Raw genomic sequence first — 18732 nt, 5'->3', positions numbered from 1 at the left:
AAGCAGCCCTCTGCAAACTGAGGGTTGTTCTGCAAATTGAGGGTCAGGTTTTAGATACTCATGTCCCCCCCTGCCCCCCCACTGCCGCTATTCCTGACCAGCAACTGATGTGAACTGAGTTAACTTTACCCTTCCCTGCTATACAGAAGTGGCAGTATCAGGGGAAGGCAGAGCTTTGGTAAACACCATCAGCAAGTACCAGAGACAATGCACTAAAGACAAACACTAGTTTAACTGAAAAACCCTGTTGATGCGTTAAAAAGAGGAGTTTGGAAACAGCCCATTGCCACAACCTTACAAATCTATCTCTGGCTGTGGTCTCAGCTAGTGTATAAGCTTTTTGTACCCCGTGGAGATTTATTTATTTTTATTTTTTTTCCTGGAATAAAGTTTTCTTCTGGTTTAATAGACTTTGGTGGTCTGTCCCCATCTTTGCACAACCCTCTTGCAGCCAACAACTTTTATTTTGGGAACCTGTAGAGAGAGAGCTGATCGATGGCTGCAGAGAGAGACAGAGAGAATATGAATCAGGCTCCTTTAGAGAAAGGCCCCCTGCTAATGTTATATTTTCCCAGATGGTTACATGTTCATAAGCGCAACATTAAATGGATTTAATGTTCGGTTTCCTCTGCGCTTGCAATGCGAGTAATTATAGAAGAGATGAGGAATTTGAGAGGGACTTGGGGGACGTAAGAGGAGAGGGAGGGGAATGATGTAAATACAGTGCTCGTGTGTGAACTTCTCATCAAAATAAGTGTTCAAAGGGAAAAAGGAAAAGTATCTCCTCTCTCTCTCTCTCTCTCTCTCTCTCTCTCTCTCTCTCTCTCTCACACACACACACACACACGTCTAGAGACAGGTCTCACTCTGTAGCCCAGGGTATGGTGAACTTGTGATCCTCCTGTCTCAGCCTCCTCAGTGGCTGCGGGCACAGGCATGTACTACTACTGTGAGTACAGGCATGAGCTAGGACAGCCAGCTCAGACGTGTAAGTGACCTCACAGACAGTTGCCTACTGTTCCCAGGGCAGGGGACCATATCTACATTGGGACAGATGGCCTATCTTTTATTTTTCCCCTGGAGACTGTCGCTTAGAACACACTGACTTTCCTATCTCTGTCACCCTTCTGCCACTTTGCACGCATGCTCACTCCCCTCCTCTCCCAGTGCTGACTTTAGTATGGGGCAGAGGCCTAACACCTTTTTCAGTCTTCAAGTTTTCTCGGTGGTGGCGCACACCTTTAATCCCAGCACTTGGGAGACAGAGGCAGGCAGATCTCCGTGAGTTCGAGGCCAGCCTGGTCTACAAGAGCTAGTTCCGGGACAGGCACCAAAGCTACAGAGAAACCCTGTCTCGAAAAACAAACAAACAAAAAAAGTTATTCTCAACACAATAGGTGACAAGAGATGTTTTTGGTGGTGGCAGTGGTTTAATGGTTTCATTTTCAGACGGGATCTTAGGAAGCCCAAACTGGTCTCAAACTGTCTGTAGTAGCCAAGGACCACCCTGAATTTCTAATTCTCCTGTCTCCATCACCCACGTTCTAGGATTACAGTCACCACCACGCTCTGCTTTTGTAATGCTGGTACGGAACCTAGGGCATTCAGGATAGGCGGTCTACCCTACTGAGCGGCGTCCCTAGTTTTGTGCTTTGTCCCGTATTTCCCCAGGCCATCACCTGACCAAAAGATACAGTCATTCCACTCTTCTTGTTAAAGCCCCCAGTGCAGTAACCAGGGCTGGGCACACGAGAGGCGCTCAGCCCCCCTGCACAGCTAGAGCACACACACGTGGGGGTGGGGGAGGGTATAAGACCTACAGGTGTCTCCCAGAAACCTAGGCATAACTGGGGCGCGAGCGCTGGCAGGCAGAAAGGCTAAGACGGCTGCAGAGAACAAAGTCTCCAAGTTGGAGGCGGTCAAGGTCAGTGTTAGGGCAGTAGGGATGGGCGGGACTCGGGGCGGCGCCGCAGGCCTAGGACAGCGATGGGCACGCCCTGGCCAGGGCCTCCGCGGCCGCCGGAAGACACGCGGACAGCGGCAGGTGAGGTCGCCTGGGCCCTTATTCCCGGGTGCAGCGGGGTAACGGTGGAGGAACGACAGGGACCACGACTTTCTGAGGAGGTGCCGTTGCCTAGGATACCCAGCACCGACCCGTAGGACCGGATTCCCCGCCCTTAAATCCCCCGCTAAGTCTTTCCGGGAACTTAGGGCCCCGTGGGGAGCAGGACGCTCAGGGGCGGCGGGGCAGGCGGGCAGGCTTTGTCCCGATCCCGGGAGGGTTCTCAGACTGAAGGACTGCTGTGTCTGATCGCAGCGAGGAGACCCTTAGGGATCTCAGGGAAAGTGAGTGGGGTTGCCCAAGTGATCATCAGTTCGGGTGCATTGGAGGCCTGCTTCACCCTGCCCCCTCCCCTGCCCCCGCGAAGTCGGGGTTCTGCCAAAACAAGATCAGCCATGGCTGGATCCACTCTCTCTCCGAGATCTCTTTGACCCACGAATTTAAGGGGAGGGGCGGGAGGGCTCAGCTGTCTTAGGAGTCTCCTGCGAGAGAACAGGCGCAGACTGGGAAGGGACTTCCAGGTCTCCCCACTCAGCACCTATCCTCCAAGGCTGCCATCAGCTTCTAGCATGAGCCATTGTCTGCTGCTCACACATCCCAAGTGCTCAGCCACACCTAAAGGAGTACCTCAAGGGGGCTGCACGTCAGGATGGACCCAGGTTGCCTCCTAGTCACCAGGACACTGACCCCCAGTCAATGTTAGGCCGTTCCAGGACCATCCACCCATAAGAGATAGTACCGGGCCTATCAAGTACTGTACCGTCAGTGAACTTTGCGTGGTGGTAGATGAAGGTGCACAGCAGACGGGATGTGCAAGTCACGTGGGGCGGGGTTTGAGTACAGGAGTGTCCCTGATACCGAAGCGACTTGTGGTCCTTTAGCACTGGGTGTTTCTCAAGAGTACATTTGGGAGGGCATTCCCCAGAGTGCCCACCCTCAGCCTGGTCCCTGGTGTCCAAAGAGGGGAGCCATCACCTCTCTTCCCCAGTGGAAGAGAGACATCATAGCCCATTGAGTCACACTTCAGCAGCCTTCCGCCTCTCTTGGCCACTGTGGAGACAAGGTTATCCTGTGTGCCAGTGTTGAAATGGTCCCTGTATAAGCCAGGATGATTCAAATGACTGTGTGGTGTATTTGTGATTCTTTTTTTTTTTTTTTTTTTTAAGACAGGGATGGCCTGGCCTCTCGTTGGCCTGGGTGTACACAGCTCCTGTTCTGTGTTGTCTGAGGTTTGACCTCTCGACAGCCATGGCAGAAATGTGTTCCAGTAGTAGACTTCTGAACGACTCTGACCCTGGGATCAGGCTGCATGGCAGAGAAAACAGGGCTGATAGGCAGGTTCAAGTGTGAACCACATCAGTGCAAGTGTGTGTATGTTTTGGGAGATGAGGCAATGGTCCAATTACTTGGGAAATGCTGTACCATTTTTTTTTAAGGGGTGGGGGATGAGTAGGGGGACAGGGTCTTATGTAGCTCTTGGCAGCCTCAAACTTACTATGTATCCAAGGCCAGCCTTGAACTTCTGAACCTTCTGCTTCTCACTTGTAAAAGTGAGCTTCACCTGGTTTCTGTGATGCTAGGAATCAAACCCAGGACTTCGTGCACGCTAGGCAAATGATCCACCAAAAGAATTATGCCCCAGCACTTGAGACTTATTTTAAGCCAGGGGTTCCCAACCTGTGGGTTGCAACCCTTTTAAGGAGGGGAGGAATTTCAAACAACCCTTTCACAGGGGTCACCTAAGATCATTGGAAAACACAGATACTTATATTATGATTCATAACAGTAGCAACATTACAGTTACGAAGTAAAAACGAAAATAATTTTATGGTTGGGAGTCACCACAGCCTGAGGAACTGTGTTAAAAGGTCGCAGCATTAGGAAGGTTGAGAACCACTGCTTTAAGCTAGTATTTCTGAACCCAGTATTTTTAGTTGAGATTCTCTGTGCTTCCTTGCTGGGAATGTCTGAGAAAGTTAAACCTAGAGTTCCCCATGACTCAGCAGTTCTCCCATAGCCATAGGCTAAACTTCCAAACATGGCCGTGTAAAACCTGGAGCACAGATGTCCATCCATGGCTGCGCCATTCACAACAGCCAGGAAGTGAAGGCTAAGATGTTGAATCATCCATGAGAATGTGGTGCAGTCATATAATAATGTTATTTGGCCATGTGAAGGAGAAACAGACACCATACAAGCCAGGGAAAGGAACCAGATACAAGAGGTTATGTGTTGTACGGTTCTGTTTGTACTAAACGTCTAGGGCAGGCAGTCCGTGGAGACACGTATGTTAGCCGCCAAAGGATTCTCTAAGACAGGGTCTCCGGTACACATTCTAGACTGACCTCGAACTCTATCCGTCCACCTCTGTGCCCCCTGAGTGCTGGATTTACATCTGATGGTATCACACCGTAATGAAAGTTTTCTGGATTGATAGTTGTGGTTGTTCAATCTGGAAAGTATAATAAAACCTGCCAGGCTGGAGAGATGGCTCAGTGGTTAAGAGCATTGCCTGCTCTTCCAAAGGTCCTGAGTTCAATTCCCAGCAACCACATGGTGGCTCACAACCATCTGTAATGAGGTCTGGCGCCCTCTTCTGGCCTGCAGGTATACAGACAGAACATTGTATACATAATAAATAAATAAATAAAATTAAAAAAAAAACCTGCCGATTTCCACTTTAGATGGTAACTCTTATATACAAATTATATTTGATTAAAAATCATATAATCATAGACCTATCTCACTATTTCCTTTTTGAGATAGAGTCTTACTCTATAGCCCTAAAATTCACTATTTGGTTAAGGCTGGCCTTGAACTTATGTTGATCTGGGATCACAGGTGTGATATACCATCACAGCTAGCTTCCTTGTGCAGCTTGTGCGTGCGTATGCGTGTGTACGAAGTTGACATGGGCACCCTTCCTTGATAAGCACCCATCTATTTTATTTTTTTGTGGCAGGGTCTCACTTTGTAGCCCTACCTAGCCTAGAATTCTCTATGTAGACCGGGCTAGCCTTGAACTTACAGAGATCTGCCTACCTCTACCTATGCCTCCAGAGTGCTGGGATTTAAGACCTGAGCCATTTCTGGTCCCTCTTTTTTTTTTTTTTTTCTTCTTTGAGACAAGGTCTCTCCAAATCAAAAACTCATTGATTTGCCTAGGCCTGCTGGCCAATCACCTTCAGGGATCTGTTTGTCTCTGCTTATGGGGTGCCGGAATTGCAGGTCTGAACCACCAGCTCTTAAGTGAGTCTTTGGCATACACACTCAGAACCCACGCTTGCCCGGCAGACACTTTACACTTTCTTGAGACATCTCCAATCTCCACAGCCCTGTCTCGCTGTTGAAGCTTAATTATTTTTGCCAAAACAACACACACTTTAGCAATGTGTAGCATGTTTAGAATGTTTAGCAATTTAAGCAACCGAAAGCTAAGAAAGTAGAAACCTCTTCTTAGCCTAGTGTTATGGCTCAGGGAACTATGTCATGGTTCAGGGAACAGGGTCAGATCTGATAAAGGTGGAGCATCCTCCAGTGGCTAAGCTTTCTTTTTCCAAAATAGGATGAAAACCCCACACGTATGAAAGGCAAAGTGACAGGGAACGCCAAGCTTGCAGCAATCACAAAACTGCATGTATACACCAAAGTGCTGTGTCTTATTGCTCGCAAAGGGGGTGAAGATCTATAGGTGATGATCCTGTTGCCTGACTTGCCCATGGACAAGCCTTTCATGGAAAAATGCTATTCACTCTTGTTGTTGTTAATTTGTTTTTGTTGTTTTGTTTTTCAAGTTAGCGTTTCTCTGTAGCTTTGGAGCCTATCCTGAAACTACCTCTTGTAGAACTCACGGAGATCTGCCTGCTTCTGCCTCCCAAGTACCCGAATTAAAGGTGTTCGCTGCCACCACCCAGCTTCACTCTTTTTTTTTTAAAAAATATTTATTTATTTATTATGTATACAATGTTCTGTCTGTGTGTATTCCTGAAGGCCAGAAGAGGGCACCAGACCTCACCACAGATGGTTGTGAGCCACCATGTGGTTGCTGGGAACTGAACCCAGGACCTCTGGAAGAGCAGGCAATGCCCTTAACCACTGAGCCATCTCTCCAGCCCCCCAGCTTCACTCTTTAAAAATCAATAGGCTATATGGGTGTGTGGGAGTCTCTTCTAGAGTCTCCCACCAATGGAGGTTTCTGTGGGCCAATGGAATCTTCAGTGGTTACTGCTGGCCCGGTCTGGCTGCCATATTAAGCACATTCATATACATAAGTAACGATCATTCATTCCAGGTATGTATTTGGAGCAATCGCAGGGTCTGTAGCTGGAAGTGGAGGACTGCAGCCTGGGCCTTTGGTTTTAGGTGGCTGGCCAAGTAGGTTATGGCCCAGTGAAGAGGAACCTTGCTCTACCCCCATCCCCTACCCGCTCCGCGGAGGGGCAGGCAAGAATGGACAGAGAAGAGCCAAGGACAATTAGTGTGTCCAAGTATTGGGAAAGGAGCTGGAATGTTCAAGAGAGTTGCTGGCCTTCAATCCCCCAAGTGAGGGTGGCAGAGGTCAGTGGAGGAGAGAGAAGGAAGATTCCAGAAAGAGCAGCAGGAAGTGAGAAACGGCCTCTTTTTTTCTTGCCATTCTTGATCCTCAAGGCCAGAGCAGCAATTTGGCTTTACTAGGGGCTGACTTGGTTGAGCGTAGCCAAAGACTGCCCTTTGGGGAAGCAGCTAGGTGATCAGGGAGGAGCTGAGGCATCTTGGACTTTTGGCCAGCTCAGTAAGGCCCTGGCACTCACTCCTCTGGGGGATGGCATTCTCAGGAGAGGCAAGGGCAGCTTTGTTGGCCCATCTGGCATGATGGGATCTTAGTGACATCTGTGCTGGCCTGTCACCTGCTCTCCCCACATTTCTGCTACATGTGCCTTGAACTCTTACTCACTGACTCAGCCCACACAGAAGGGGGCAAGTGGAACATAGCCCGCGCTGCCTTCCACCTTATGACCTTCCCTGTTTCTAGCCCCTGCTAATCCACTGGTGTCCATTCCTGCCTCCGGCTGGGTACCTGTGTCTTCCTGGGGCTTGGTTCCCTGGGATATCCATCTTCTATTCAGTTGGCATAGTTAGCCTGCTGAATACTCAGAATTAGCTGGGGGCAACCCTCTGAGGAGCTAGAGGAGGAGAGGGAGTATTGCCTCCTGGGCCTCTCTGGCTGCTTTATGTAGCTTTTCTGTCTTTAGTGTCTCCCTAGATGTCCCTTCTTCTGACCTGGCCCGGGCAGAAGGAGTAGGATGTCCTTTGATCTGAGACAGTACCACCCAGCAACCCTTCTCCTGCTGTCTAGATCTCGGCTGGAGAGACTTGGCCCTCACATGGATGGGTGGTTCTCTTCACACTGGCAAGCCTCAAGATCACGTGTTTGTCTCTGGGGTTCATTTGGGCTGGAGGCATAGGGTCAGACTCCAGGATCCTGCCAGTGAGCCTGATAGCCTCCTGCAGGTGCCAGGTGAGTCCTGGTACCTTCCAGCTGCTTCGATCTCTGGACTCAGCAGTTCTGAGTCTAGTGACCTAGATGGGCTCTTTCTTAGATACCTCAACAACCAGCTCTGGGCCAAAGGTTGTAGAATGTTAGCTCCTGAGGCTCAACCAAGGTTTGCTCTCAGTGTGCTGGGAACTGGGTAGCCTGCCCCAGTCTAAGCAGTGGGCCTCAAGCTTAGGCTATGCCCACTGCAGGCACGCTCCTCAGATGATAGTTCTCTTGCTTCTCCTCTCAGCCTCCGTCAGGGCCTTGCTCTCCCTTCCCAGCACAGGGTCTATCCCTCCCCCCTTCCTCACTAGGGACAGTCATTGAGATTTTCCCCCCCAGGCAGGTCTCTTCCTGTCACCACCACTGTGTCTTGGGTCATACCTCTTAGATGTCCCCAGGGTGAGGGGTGTTGCTGCTTTGGAGTGACCTATCCCATAGTAGGCTGACTCCTCCCCTGTGATCTCAGTCTGTTCCTGGTGTTGCTACAGACTGCTGCAGACTGGAGAGCTTATAAGGAGCAGAAATTTGTTGGCTCATGGCTCTGAAGGCTGGAAAGTTCAAAGTCAAGGAGCCAACCTCTGCTGCACCCTCCCATGGGGAAGACAAGAAAGAGCAAGTACTTGAAACATCAGGGCCCCACTTCTTAAAGTTAAATTTTTATGTACTTGTGTGTGTGTGGGGGGGGGGGTGCGCGCGCGTATGTGTCTTTGCTTGACTAGCCAGATTGGTTAGCTCTGGGTTCAACTGAGAGACCCTGTCTCAGAGAATAAGGAGAGCAGAGTGATCGAGGAAGACTCCTGATGTCAGCCTGTCTCTTGCCATGGACACCCTGTTCTCTCATTCCCCTGAATCTGATGTAGTCTCTTTTCCCAGCCCAACAGCACCCAGTTCGAGATGGGGTCCCAGGTCTCGGTGGATACGGGAGCTGTGCACGTGGTCATCGTGGGAGGGGGCTTTGGAGGGATAGCGGCCGCCAGCCAGCTGCAGGCACAGAACATCCCCTTCATGCTGGTGGACATGAAGGACTCCTTCCACCACAATGTGGCAGCCCTCCGGGCCTCTGTGGAGAGCGGTGAGTTGCTCTTTTGAGAGCGCAGTCTTGTCACTGTTATGGGGTATGTCGGAGCTGGGGGCATTTTCTCCATTTGGGGCAAGTTGCTCCAGGCCTTAGATTCATTCTTAAACTCAAGCCTCTGGTCTTAAGCATCTTTCATAAAGAAGTGCCAGTTCTTTACAGAACTTCTTTTTCAGAGCTTAGGGTCTTCTGAGGACCAGACGGGAACTTGAGGGCAGAGTGGACATCTGGGTATACCCACTGGCCTGGCTGTGGCCAAGAGCACCCCTGTGGGTATGTGACTTGGGAATGTTTCAACCCTGTTTGACCCTGTGACGTCTTCTGTGTCCGTTCCCAGGCTTTGCCAAAAAGACATTCATTTCTTACTCAGTGACCTTCAGGGACAACTTCCGACAGGGCAAAGTGATTGGCATAGACCTGAAGAACCATACCGTGTTGCTACAGGGCGGTGAGGTAAGTGTGTGGGTGCCTGGGTGGGAGTAGGCCCCCCTCAAGGCCAAGAGGAGCCATCTGTGGGCTCCAGGTCCCACTTTCTGCTTCACAGGACATTCTTGGTGACCAAGGCTCCGTCACAGCAGACACAAGCAGAGGGTGGCTGGGGTTGCCCGAGCCTTTTCTACATGCCGGGCACTGTCCTGAGCCTTTACATAAGTGTCATTCTCCCCCTTTTGGCATGATAGATGGAGGAGTCTAAAATATCCAAGAGAGGAATCGGGGATGTGGCTCAGTTGGTAGAATTCCTGCCTAGCGTGTGCATGAAGCCCCGGGTTTGCTCCTCAGCACTGAGCGCTGTAGGTGTAAATAAGGAAGTCCATGAGAACCTGGGGGAAAGAATAACACATGTTTACTTGGGGAACACTCACACAATAAAGGTAGAGAGTCTTCCCGGTCCTCTGCTCTGTGGGCTCCGAGAGCTGCAAACGGAACTCCGACCACAAGCCAAGAGAGTGAGAGAGCCCACTCCTAGCTCTTAAAAGCCATCATGTACTCAGACAAAAGACCACACCCCTAAGTCCGGTACCCCCAAAGGCTGAATGAATTCCCACTCCAGAGCATGGTGGTACGTGCCACGTAATCCCAGTTACATTGGAGCTGGAAGCAGGAGGTTAGAAGTTCAAGGCCATCCATGGCTACGTAACTGGGCTACACGAGACCCAGTCTCAAAAACAAAAGTCCACAAGATTCCAAACTAACTCCACAATGGAGGTGTGAGTCTTGCTTACTGCCACCCCCCTTCCCCAGGCAGTCTCCTGCTCCTGGCCCCTATGCCGGTTAGCTCTACACCCCTTGCTCTCCTGCGTTCTTAGGTGATTTTTGCTCCTGTACCTTATATGCCTCCCATTAGTGTGGTGTTTTCTCCTCCTCCTCCTCCTTGGGCCCTTGGCTGTACAGAGCTCTGAACGTGAGGAGAGGTGGACCAGGGCGTTGCCTCATAATCCCAACCCAAGAAGCCTCTTTTCTGCAACGCTCCATGGTCCCTGGTGTCCAGCTGTTGGAGGCAGAGGCCCAGCCCTTCCGGCCCGACTTACTTAACTCACGCATCTTTTTCTTATCCTCTCTAGGCCTTGCCCTTCTCCCATCTCATCCTGGCCACAGGCAGCACCGGGCCCTTCCCTGGCAAGTTTAATGAGGTGTCCTGCCAGGAGGCAGCCATCCAGGCCTACGAGGACATGGTGAAGCAGGTGCGCCACACTGACGGATGTGGGGCAGTGTGGGCAGGCCGGAGCGCTGTGGCTCTGGAGCAGGGGGACTATCTGGGAGGACCCCATGGCTGCCAAAACAGCCTGCGAGCAGTGGAGAGCTGTTAGAGAGACATTTTCCCGGAGGAGGCCTCAGACCTGCTCCTCCCTCTTGTCGCCTCTTTATATACACACACGCCGCCCCTTCCACCTGCTGTGCGGCACAGTGCTCCGTGCTCCCACTCCCCCAGGGATCTGGAGCCCAAATATGGACGGAGCTCTGCCCTTCTTTAGCCAGGGCCTCCCTCCCCCTCCATAGGCTGAGCCACCGTGCAGGCATGTGGGCATGCTTCATGGTCCCTTCTTCTTCTTCTTCAGATCCAGCTCTCAGAGTTCATCGTGGTGGTGGGAGGTGGCTCTGCAGGAGTGGAGATGGCAGCAGAGATAAAAACGGAATACCCCAAGAAGGAGGTGAGGTGGCCTTCTTAGCTATCTTTTTTTAAAAAATTATCATAACATTAAATAAATATTTATTTATATGTACATATATAATGTATTTATATATAAATTTGTATTTATATATAAATATACATAAATTTATATAAAATGTATGTATATATGTATATATATATACACATATATAATATCTTTGTGTGTGTACATGCACAAGTGCCACGGTGTGAGTCGGAGGATATTCTGTGGGAGTCAGTTCTGTCCTTCCACCCTGTCTCCCCTGGGATTTGAACCCATATCATCATGCCTGGGGACAAGCCCCTTTACCTTTACCCATCTCCCACTCCAGCAACACCAGGACTTTGCTCGGGTCCTGGGAGGCTGGAGCCCCACATGCATGAGCAGAGTGTTTTCCATCTTGTCCTAAAGCAATTCCACATGCAGTCACTCCACATAGCGAGAAGAGCCTCCTGCTTCGGCTCCTGGCTGTACAGAGCTCTGAACGTGGGGAGAGGAGGGCCAGCGAGTTGTCTCATAAACCCAACCGCCCATGTCTCTCCTTCCAAGTGAGAGCCTTTGGGATGAAGCCTGGATGTTCTCTTTTTGCTGTGGAAGTTTCTTGGTATGTTTGATTGGCAGCCCTTGCCCTGGACAGCCACATGGTGGTCATGGTAGGTCAGCCTTAGCTCATGTGAGTGAGCTTCTTCGAGCCACAAAGAGCCCGGGAACAGCACTCCTCTCCCTGGGGAGAGATGGTCGGCTTCCACAAGGAGAATCAATCTGGCATAATTTAATTATATGCTTACTCTCTGACAAATGGCTGGAAATTATGGTGACTGATGGATGTAGTTAAAGCATTCATTTTGATTCATGTGTGTTGCATAGAAAGCCCACCCTCCCCCGCTTGTTCTCAGTGCTTCCGAGATGAGCAGAGTGGGTCTCTTCCAACACCGACTGATCTTACTAGCACCAGTGGGGTCTCCCATGATGCAGTTCAACTCCAGAGCTGCCTGGAATTGGCACATACACCACAGGCCAAGGGCTCAGCCCCATACGGCTGCTCCCACCTCCGATGACAGTGGAGTCGTAGGTCCCTTTTTAAATAACACTTCTGACCCAGCTATAAGCGGAAAGTTCTTTCCATTGGGTTTTATAGCAGCTAGAGTGTCATATAGACCCCAGAGATACAGCTAGCTTACCACAAAAGAGGTTTTAAAGGACACTGATGGGGCTGGAGAGATGGCTCGATGGTTAAGAGTTCATACTGCTCTTGCAGGGGGCCCAGGTTTGGTTCTTAGCACCCACATGTGGGGCTCACCCCACCTGTATTTCCAGCTCCAGGGGATCTAGTGCCCTCTCCTGGACTCGATAGGCACTGCACTCATGTGTGTATATCCACATACAGACATGTAACTAAAACTAATAAAATAAGCCTTTAAAGGACATATATGAACAGCCAGATAAAGAGATCCCAAACACAGGGGCCTCTTTCTCCCTGGAGTTGGGGTATGCCACCTTCATTCATGAGGAGGCTCTCCTCTCCAAGTCTTGCAGGGGGATTTGAAGGCTTCCTCATTGGCATGATGAACTGTGGAACTCCACCTCCAGCTCCCTGAGCTTCCTGGGAGATTGGGGCAGGGGCTGGAAGCTCCTACTGTGGTTTGATTCTGGTGGCATTGTCCCATCAGATTGAATGATGTCCCTGTCACCCAAGAAATTCCAAGGCATTCAGTAGTTTGTCACTCAGAGAATTACAAAGGTCACAGAAGCTCTGGGTTAGGAATTAGGGCCAAATATCAGAACAAATGATTCTTCCAGCACTACAAGGCTTCAGAGCTCTGTGTCAGCAACCAGGAACAGACCAGAATTCTTGTCATGTCACGGGGATAAAGACAGTCTAAAGTAATACGTTTCAACTAACTCAGGGTAGGATCTATGTTGTGTTAGTAGGCATGTAGGAACACGTGTGTGATTGGCGTGTGCTGAGTTCCCTCCTTTACCACATTTTTATTAGGGCCGAGCATAGTAGTACACTTTAATCCCAGCACGTGGGAGGCACAGGCAAGATCTCTGTGAGTTCTAGGCCAGCCTGGTCTATATAGCGAGTCCCAGGACAGCCAGGACCATGAAGAACAGTGGTTCTCAACCTTCCTGATTCTGTGACACTTTAATACAGATCCTCATGTTGTGGTCACCCCCAACCATAAAATGATTTTCATTGCTACGTCATACCTGTGATTTTGATACTCTTCTGAACTGTAATGTAGGTATCTGATATCTCTGATGGTCTTCGGTGACCCCTGTGAAAGGGTTGTTTAACCCCCCTCAAAGGGGTTGTGGCCACAGGTTGAGAATTATTGAAGTAGAGAGACCCTGTCTCAAAAAAAAAAAATTAAAATTTTTACTTACTTTAGTGTGTGTGTGTGTGTGTGTGTGTGTGTGTACATGCCACATTCTGCTCTCTATGCGGAGATCATAGAACAACTATAGGAGCTGTTTCTCTCCTTCTACCCTGTGGGTCCTGGGTTCACACTCAGGTTGTCAGGCTTGGTGGCAATCACCTTACCTGGTGAGCCATTTTGCCAGCTCTCCCTCCGTGAACGTGTTTTCTCGTCCATCATTACACAGTTCCTGAGTGGGACAATTGAATTCTGGTGAGTCTCAGGAGATGTCTGGTCCAGGTGTCAGAGATGGGATTTCAACCTAGTCAAGCCCCCACTTCCCCTCTTCTCCGCTTTTCCCTTCCTTCTGCCTTTTCCTTCTAAGACTTCGTATGTGCTAAGCAAACATTCTACCCGTACGCTATGGCTCCAGCCCTCTTTTTTATGTTTTATCTTATTTTATTTTGGAGACAGGGTTTCTCTCTGTAGCCCTAGCTGTCCTAGAACTTACTCTGCAGACCAGGCTGGCCTCAAACTCAAAGATCTGCACGCTTTTGCCTCCTGAGTGCTGGGATTAAAGGTTTAGACCACCACTGCGCAGTCTCTTTTTACTTTTGGAGACAGGATCTGACTCAGTAGCCAGTTGGTCTGGAATTCAGCCTGGCCTGAAACCTGAGATCCTCCTACCTCAACCTCCACAGTGGCTGAGATTACAGGCCTGTGCCATCAGGCCCGAGAGGCAGCCCGATTTCCGAGTCTGACCTGGACGGTGGTCACAATCTGACTACATGTCTTCTTGCTGAGACAGCAAGCGGATATGCCAGTGAGGCTCATTTTACAACTAGAGCAGTGTTGCTATCAGCCTGGTATGGGGTCGGAATGCCAGCAGCTTATATACTGATTATACAATTGCACACCCTGAAAACATTGTCCGTTTGCCTTAGGTGAGGTGTGGGTTTGGGCAGTCGCACATGGGTGGTCCTCTGGTTCAGGGGCACTGAGTCCTGAGAGGTGGGCTGGAGCCCTGGCTGCTGTGTAGAGTTTGTCTCCCATGCTCATTTCCTCAGTATTACATGGGAAGAAGGAGGGGCGACTCAGGGCTCCCCTCTCAACACCTGTGTTGTTTGTTTGTGTTTGTCCCAGGTCACTCTCATCCACTCCAAAGTACAGTTGGCCGACCAGGAGCTCCTGCCCAGTGTGCGGCAGGAAGTAAAGGAGATCCTCCTCCGGAAGGGCGTGCAGCTGCTGTTGAGTACGTGTGACAAGCCCCTCCTGTCCAGCCCCCACCTGCTGATACACTGCCCGTGGCCCAGCCGTGCCGCCGGTTGGGGCTGTAGCCGTGGTTCATCCGCTCAGGCTCCCCTCCTTCCCATTGTATCCAGAGAGCATCAGAAGTCTCAGACGTGGGAGCCTGCTTGAGCTGTATGCAGCGGGAAGTCAAAGTCACAGGGCTAGCGGGACCCGGCTGTAGTTAGGCACAACGACAGATAGGGGGTGCTATTCACTGGCTGACTAAAGGATCCGCCCCATGTTTTCATTTTTCCTGTCTCTGTGGAAGATGGAACTGGCATGCAATTTGAGGCATCGAGGGTGACTTTTTTTTTTTTTCCAGTCTCTGTGTGGCCCTGGCTGTCCTGGAACTCACTCTGCCTCTGCCTCCTAACATTCCACCTGCTTCTGCAGCCTGAGTGCTGGGACTAAAGACTAAAGGCATCCATCCCCACCTCCCTGATTTTGGGTGTGACTTTTTTTTTTTTTTTTTTTTTTTTTTTTGTCTAGAGCAGGAAGAGAGAGAAGCTCCTACTATTTGGAGTGGGATGGCACCTGCGTGTCCCCTCTGTGTTCTGTGCAGAAGGGTATGAGGCAGTTGCTGTGGAAGCCCCACTCAGCTGTCACAGCCTCCTTTGGTGACTGGTCCCCGAGGACTAGAAACACTTTCCTTTCAAATAGATCCTCTCACTTTCTCTGCCTTTTGCCACGTACCCATCCATCCATTCATCCATCCATCCACCTGCCTGTCCATCCATCCATCCATCCATCCATCCATACATCCATTCATCACCCATCCACCCACCCATCCATCTAACCTACCCATCTATCCATCCACCCACCTGTCCGCCCACCCATCCATCCATCACCAATTCACCCATCCATCCATCCATCCATCCACCCACACATACATACATACATCTATCCACTCATCCATCCCTTAAAATAATTTTATGTGTGCGGATTTTTGCCAATGTACATGTCTATGTACCATGTACGTGCCCAGTGCCTCTGGAGGCCAGAAGAGGATATTATTAGATCCCCTTGAACTGGAGTCACAGACGGTTTTTAGCCTCTATTTAGATGCTTGGAATCAAATCTGGGTCTCCTGGAGGAAAAAGTCCTCTCTCCAGCCCCTTCATATATTTTTATTTATTTATTTTAACTTTTGAGAGAGAGTATCTCATGTAGACCAGGTCGGCCTTAAACTGTGTCAGCAAGGAGGACTGAATTTGTAATCCTCCCGCCTCCTTTTCCAGAACACTGGCATACACACTATACATAGTTTTTCGGGGCTGGGTATAGAACACAGGACTTTCTGCACATCTTGCAAGTACCCTACCAACTGGACGCTTTCTCTGCTTTCTGGTCTGTGCTATACTAGGGGCCTTCCGCTTAGACGGGACAAACAAGCTGCCCTTCGGAACAGGATGGGGCCCTCTGTTGAGTAGCGTTTCCTAGAACTTGGGAAGCTTGATTTCACTTCCCTTCAGCAGCTTCCGGGAACTTTCCTCCAGATGGATCCCGTGGGGTCAGCTGTCCACATCCTGCTGTGTGGTGGTGGGGCGGGAGAGCGGACCAAGGGGGAGAGTCACGAGGGGAGTGATCACTTTCCCCGTGGTCTGCCTTGGTGTGTGCCAGCTCCCTGTCTCGGACCCCTCCACAGGCGAGCGGGTGAGCAACCTGGAGGAACTGCCTCTCAGTGAGTTCCGGGACTACATCAAGGTGCAGACGGACAAGGGCACGGAGGTGGCCACCAACCTGGTGATCCTGTGCAACGGGATCAAGATCAACAGCTCTGCTTACCACAGTGCCTTTGGTGAGTGCGTGGCCCAGGCGTAGCTGCCCCCGAGCCGCCTCCTTTCTCTCTAGCATCCGGAGACACACCACAGCCCTTCCCACCTGAACCGGCACCCTGTCTCCTCTTATCCCATAGATCTTGAACTTTAAGTTTAGGCGAGAGGCCCTGCCTGCTCAGCTTGGAGGCCACAATCTTCTGAGGTTAAGGGCTTCCACCTAGTGGACCGAGATGGAAGCAGGCTTCAGAGTGGGGAGAATGGCTTCCCTTCCTGATGCTTCCCGTAAGGAAGCTGAGGAAGTCCCAGGTCAGGCTCTCCCCCTCCGTAGATAGGTGTGCTGCTCTCTCCAACCCCAGACCTCAGCACCTGGTACTTCAGTTTCAGACCTCCGTTCGGGGAGGGTGGGGACCGTAACATGGCCTCATCTCTTAAAGCTCAATATCCAGATGCCAGAGGGACAGACGGTGGACCGATGTGTGTTTAAGCATCTACATGACAGTGAGACTCAGTGGCCAAGCCCCATGGTTGCGCTGCATCCCCAGGCACCTGTCACCAATGGCTGAGTACCCTTTTCCCGACCAGTCTCTGCCCGATCCAGCAGGAAGTTAGTTTTCAGTCTAGAAGGAAGGTGGCCCACAGGGGTAATGGAGAGAGCACCCAGTTTACTATGGATGGGAACTTCAGGCAGGATGAGCAGCCGGTGGGCATGTCACTTCCTAGCACGCGTCTCTGAAGTGACTGGACCCACACCCGGGACTCGTCCCACTGTTCCGGAGGCAACTTAACAAGGCTGCTCGGGGGTGTCCTCTTGCCCAACAGAGAATAGACTGGCCAGCAACGGTGCTCTCAAGGTGAACGAGTTCCTCCAGGTGGAAGGGTACAGCAACATCTACGCCATCGGCGACTGTGCTGATATCAAGGAGCCCAAGATGGCCTATCACGCTGGCCTGCACGCCAACATTGCCGTGGCCAACATCGTCAACTCCATGAAGCAGAGGCCCCTCAAAGCCTACAAGCCAGGTACTGAAAGCTTGGGCATTTGGCAGTTGTTAAGTTTGGGATGGAAAGCTTAGGCATTTTACAACTGTTAAGCTTGGGATTAGATATACGGAAGGCTTTGGGAGCTGTAAGATGAATGGCCGCTAGACTGCGGGTCACTTCACAGTCTCTTTAAAAGCAAATGTGTTATTGGGCTGTAGCTCAGTGGTAGAATTCTTGCCTGGCATGAACTGAGGCCCTGGGTTTCATCTTCAGCATTGCTAACAGAGGTGAAGAGATGGCTCAGATGCGCTATCAAGGACCCTAGTTTGATGCCTAGAACACATTTTTTTGTTTGTTTGATTGTTTTCAAGACAGGGTTTCTCTGTGTAGCTTTGGAGCCTGTCCTGGCACTTGCTTTGTAGACCAGGCTACCCTCAAACTCACAGAGATCTGCCTGCTTCTGCCTTCTGAGTGCTGGGATCATAGGCGTGTGCCACCTCCACTCGGTTCTAGAACACAGGTTTTAAAAACAAAAAGCCAAAAAAACCAAACAAAGAAACAAACTAAAAAAAAAAACCTGGGCATCATGGTTAGTAAAAGATCCAGTCTTAAAAAATAAAAATAAAAAAAGTGACTGTTTCCTGAGGAATGACAGCCCGGATTGTCATCCTCTGGTCTCAACATGTTTCCACACACATGTACACATCATATGCCACACAAGACATGAACATAGGCGCACATAGGCGCACCCACATACCCAGACATCTGATTTGCTTTCTTAAACACGCACTGTTGCTCGTGGACTCTGAAAGCTTCATTCGTGGCTGCATCTCTCAGGTGTCCCCTTGCTTTGTGTGTTTGCCCCCCAGGTGCACTGACATTCCTCCTGTCCTTGGGCAGAAATGACGGCGTGGGCCAGATCAGTGGCTACTATGTAGGCCGCCTCATGGTGCGACTGGCCAAGAGCAGGGACCTCTTCATCTCCACGAGCTGGAAAACCATGCGTCAGTCACCACCATGACAGGGAGGCTGCGTGGGAGCTGAGGTACTACTCAGAGGGGTGACAGACTGACCGACCAAGGACATCCTCCTGACAGTTGCCAAGAGCAAAAGCTCTTTGGATCATGGTGTCAGTCGTGTGCTGGCTGGAAATACAACTTGTATAAAGCCCGAAATGAGAGACGGAGAGTAAAGGGGGAGACATTAAAAAAGAAAAAAAAAAAAGCCCTAGAAGATTCTTTCTGAATTTGGAAGGTCTGCTTGCAGCTGGGCTAGCTAAAGGGTCTTGGGGAGGCAGAGGCGGCTTTCTGTGCTATAGGCTTCTGTCTGTGTGTCCATGTGTGCACACGGATGCATAGGGCTTTAGGCTTAGTGTGCAGAGCTCCTGTAGGGCAGACCTGGGCTCCTCTAGCTAGTGTCCTGTCTGTAGTATAGTAAGTAAAGCCCACGGCGTGAGACCAACTAAAGAAAGAGTGTTGGCGTGGGGAGATGGCCTGTACCTTGAGTCCCTCCTCA

The 18732-nt window shown here is 50.5% G+C and overlaps 1 protein-coding gene across 2 annotated transcripts; it reads left to right on the top strand.

Annotated features, from left to right (window-relative positions):
• The first annotated feature begins 1888 nt into the window (after positions 1–1888).
• Positions 1889–18729, top strand: Aifm2 (AIF family member 2). Of its 2 annotated transcripts, none has more exons than XM_050142170.1 (9): positions 1889–2044; positions 8454–8652; positions 8993–9108; positions 10218–10337; positions 10713–10805; positions 14312–14420; positions 16104–16256; positions 17056–17256; positions 18087–18729. In XM_050142170.1, the coding sequence occupies exons 1-9, from the start codon at positions 1946–1948 to the stop codon at positions 18236–18238; spliced, it is 1242 nt and encodes a 413-aa protein (XP_049998127.1). In that variant the 5' UTR covers positions 1889–1945; the 3' UTR covers positions 18239–18729. The 2 variants fall into 2 exon arrangements, with proteins under 2 accessions (XP_049998127.1, XP_049998138.1); XM_050142181.1 differs by lacking the exon at positions 1889–2044 and adding an exon at positions 8028–8196.
• Positions 18730–18732: the final 3 nt, after the last annotated feature.

The sequence above is a fragment of the Alexandromys fortis genome, unplaced genomic scaffold (genome assembly GCF_014885135.2).
Source record: "Alexandromys fortis isolate MF-2015 unplaced genomic scaffold, M_Fortis_MF-2015_v1.1 scaffold_9, whole genome shotgun sequence".
Lineage (NCBI taxonomy): Eukaryota > Metazoa > Chordata > Mammalia > Rodentia > Cricetidae > Alexandromys > Alexandromys fortis.
Note: the sequence above shows the minus strand (reverse complement) of the source record. Positions and strands in the feature narration are given on the sequence as shown.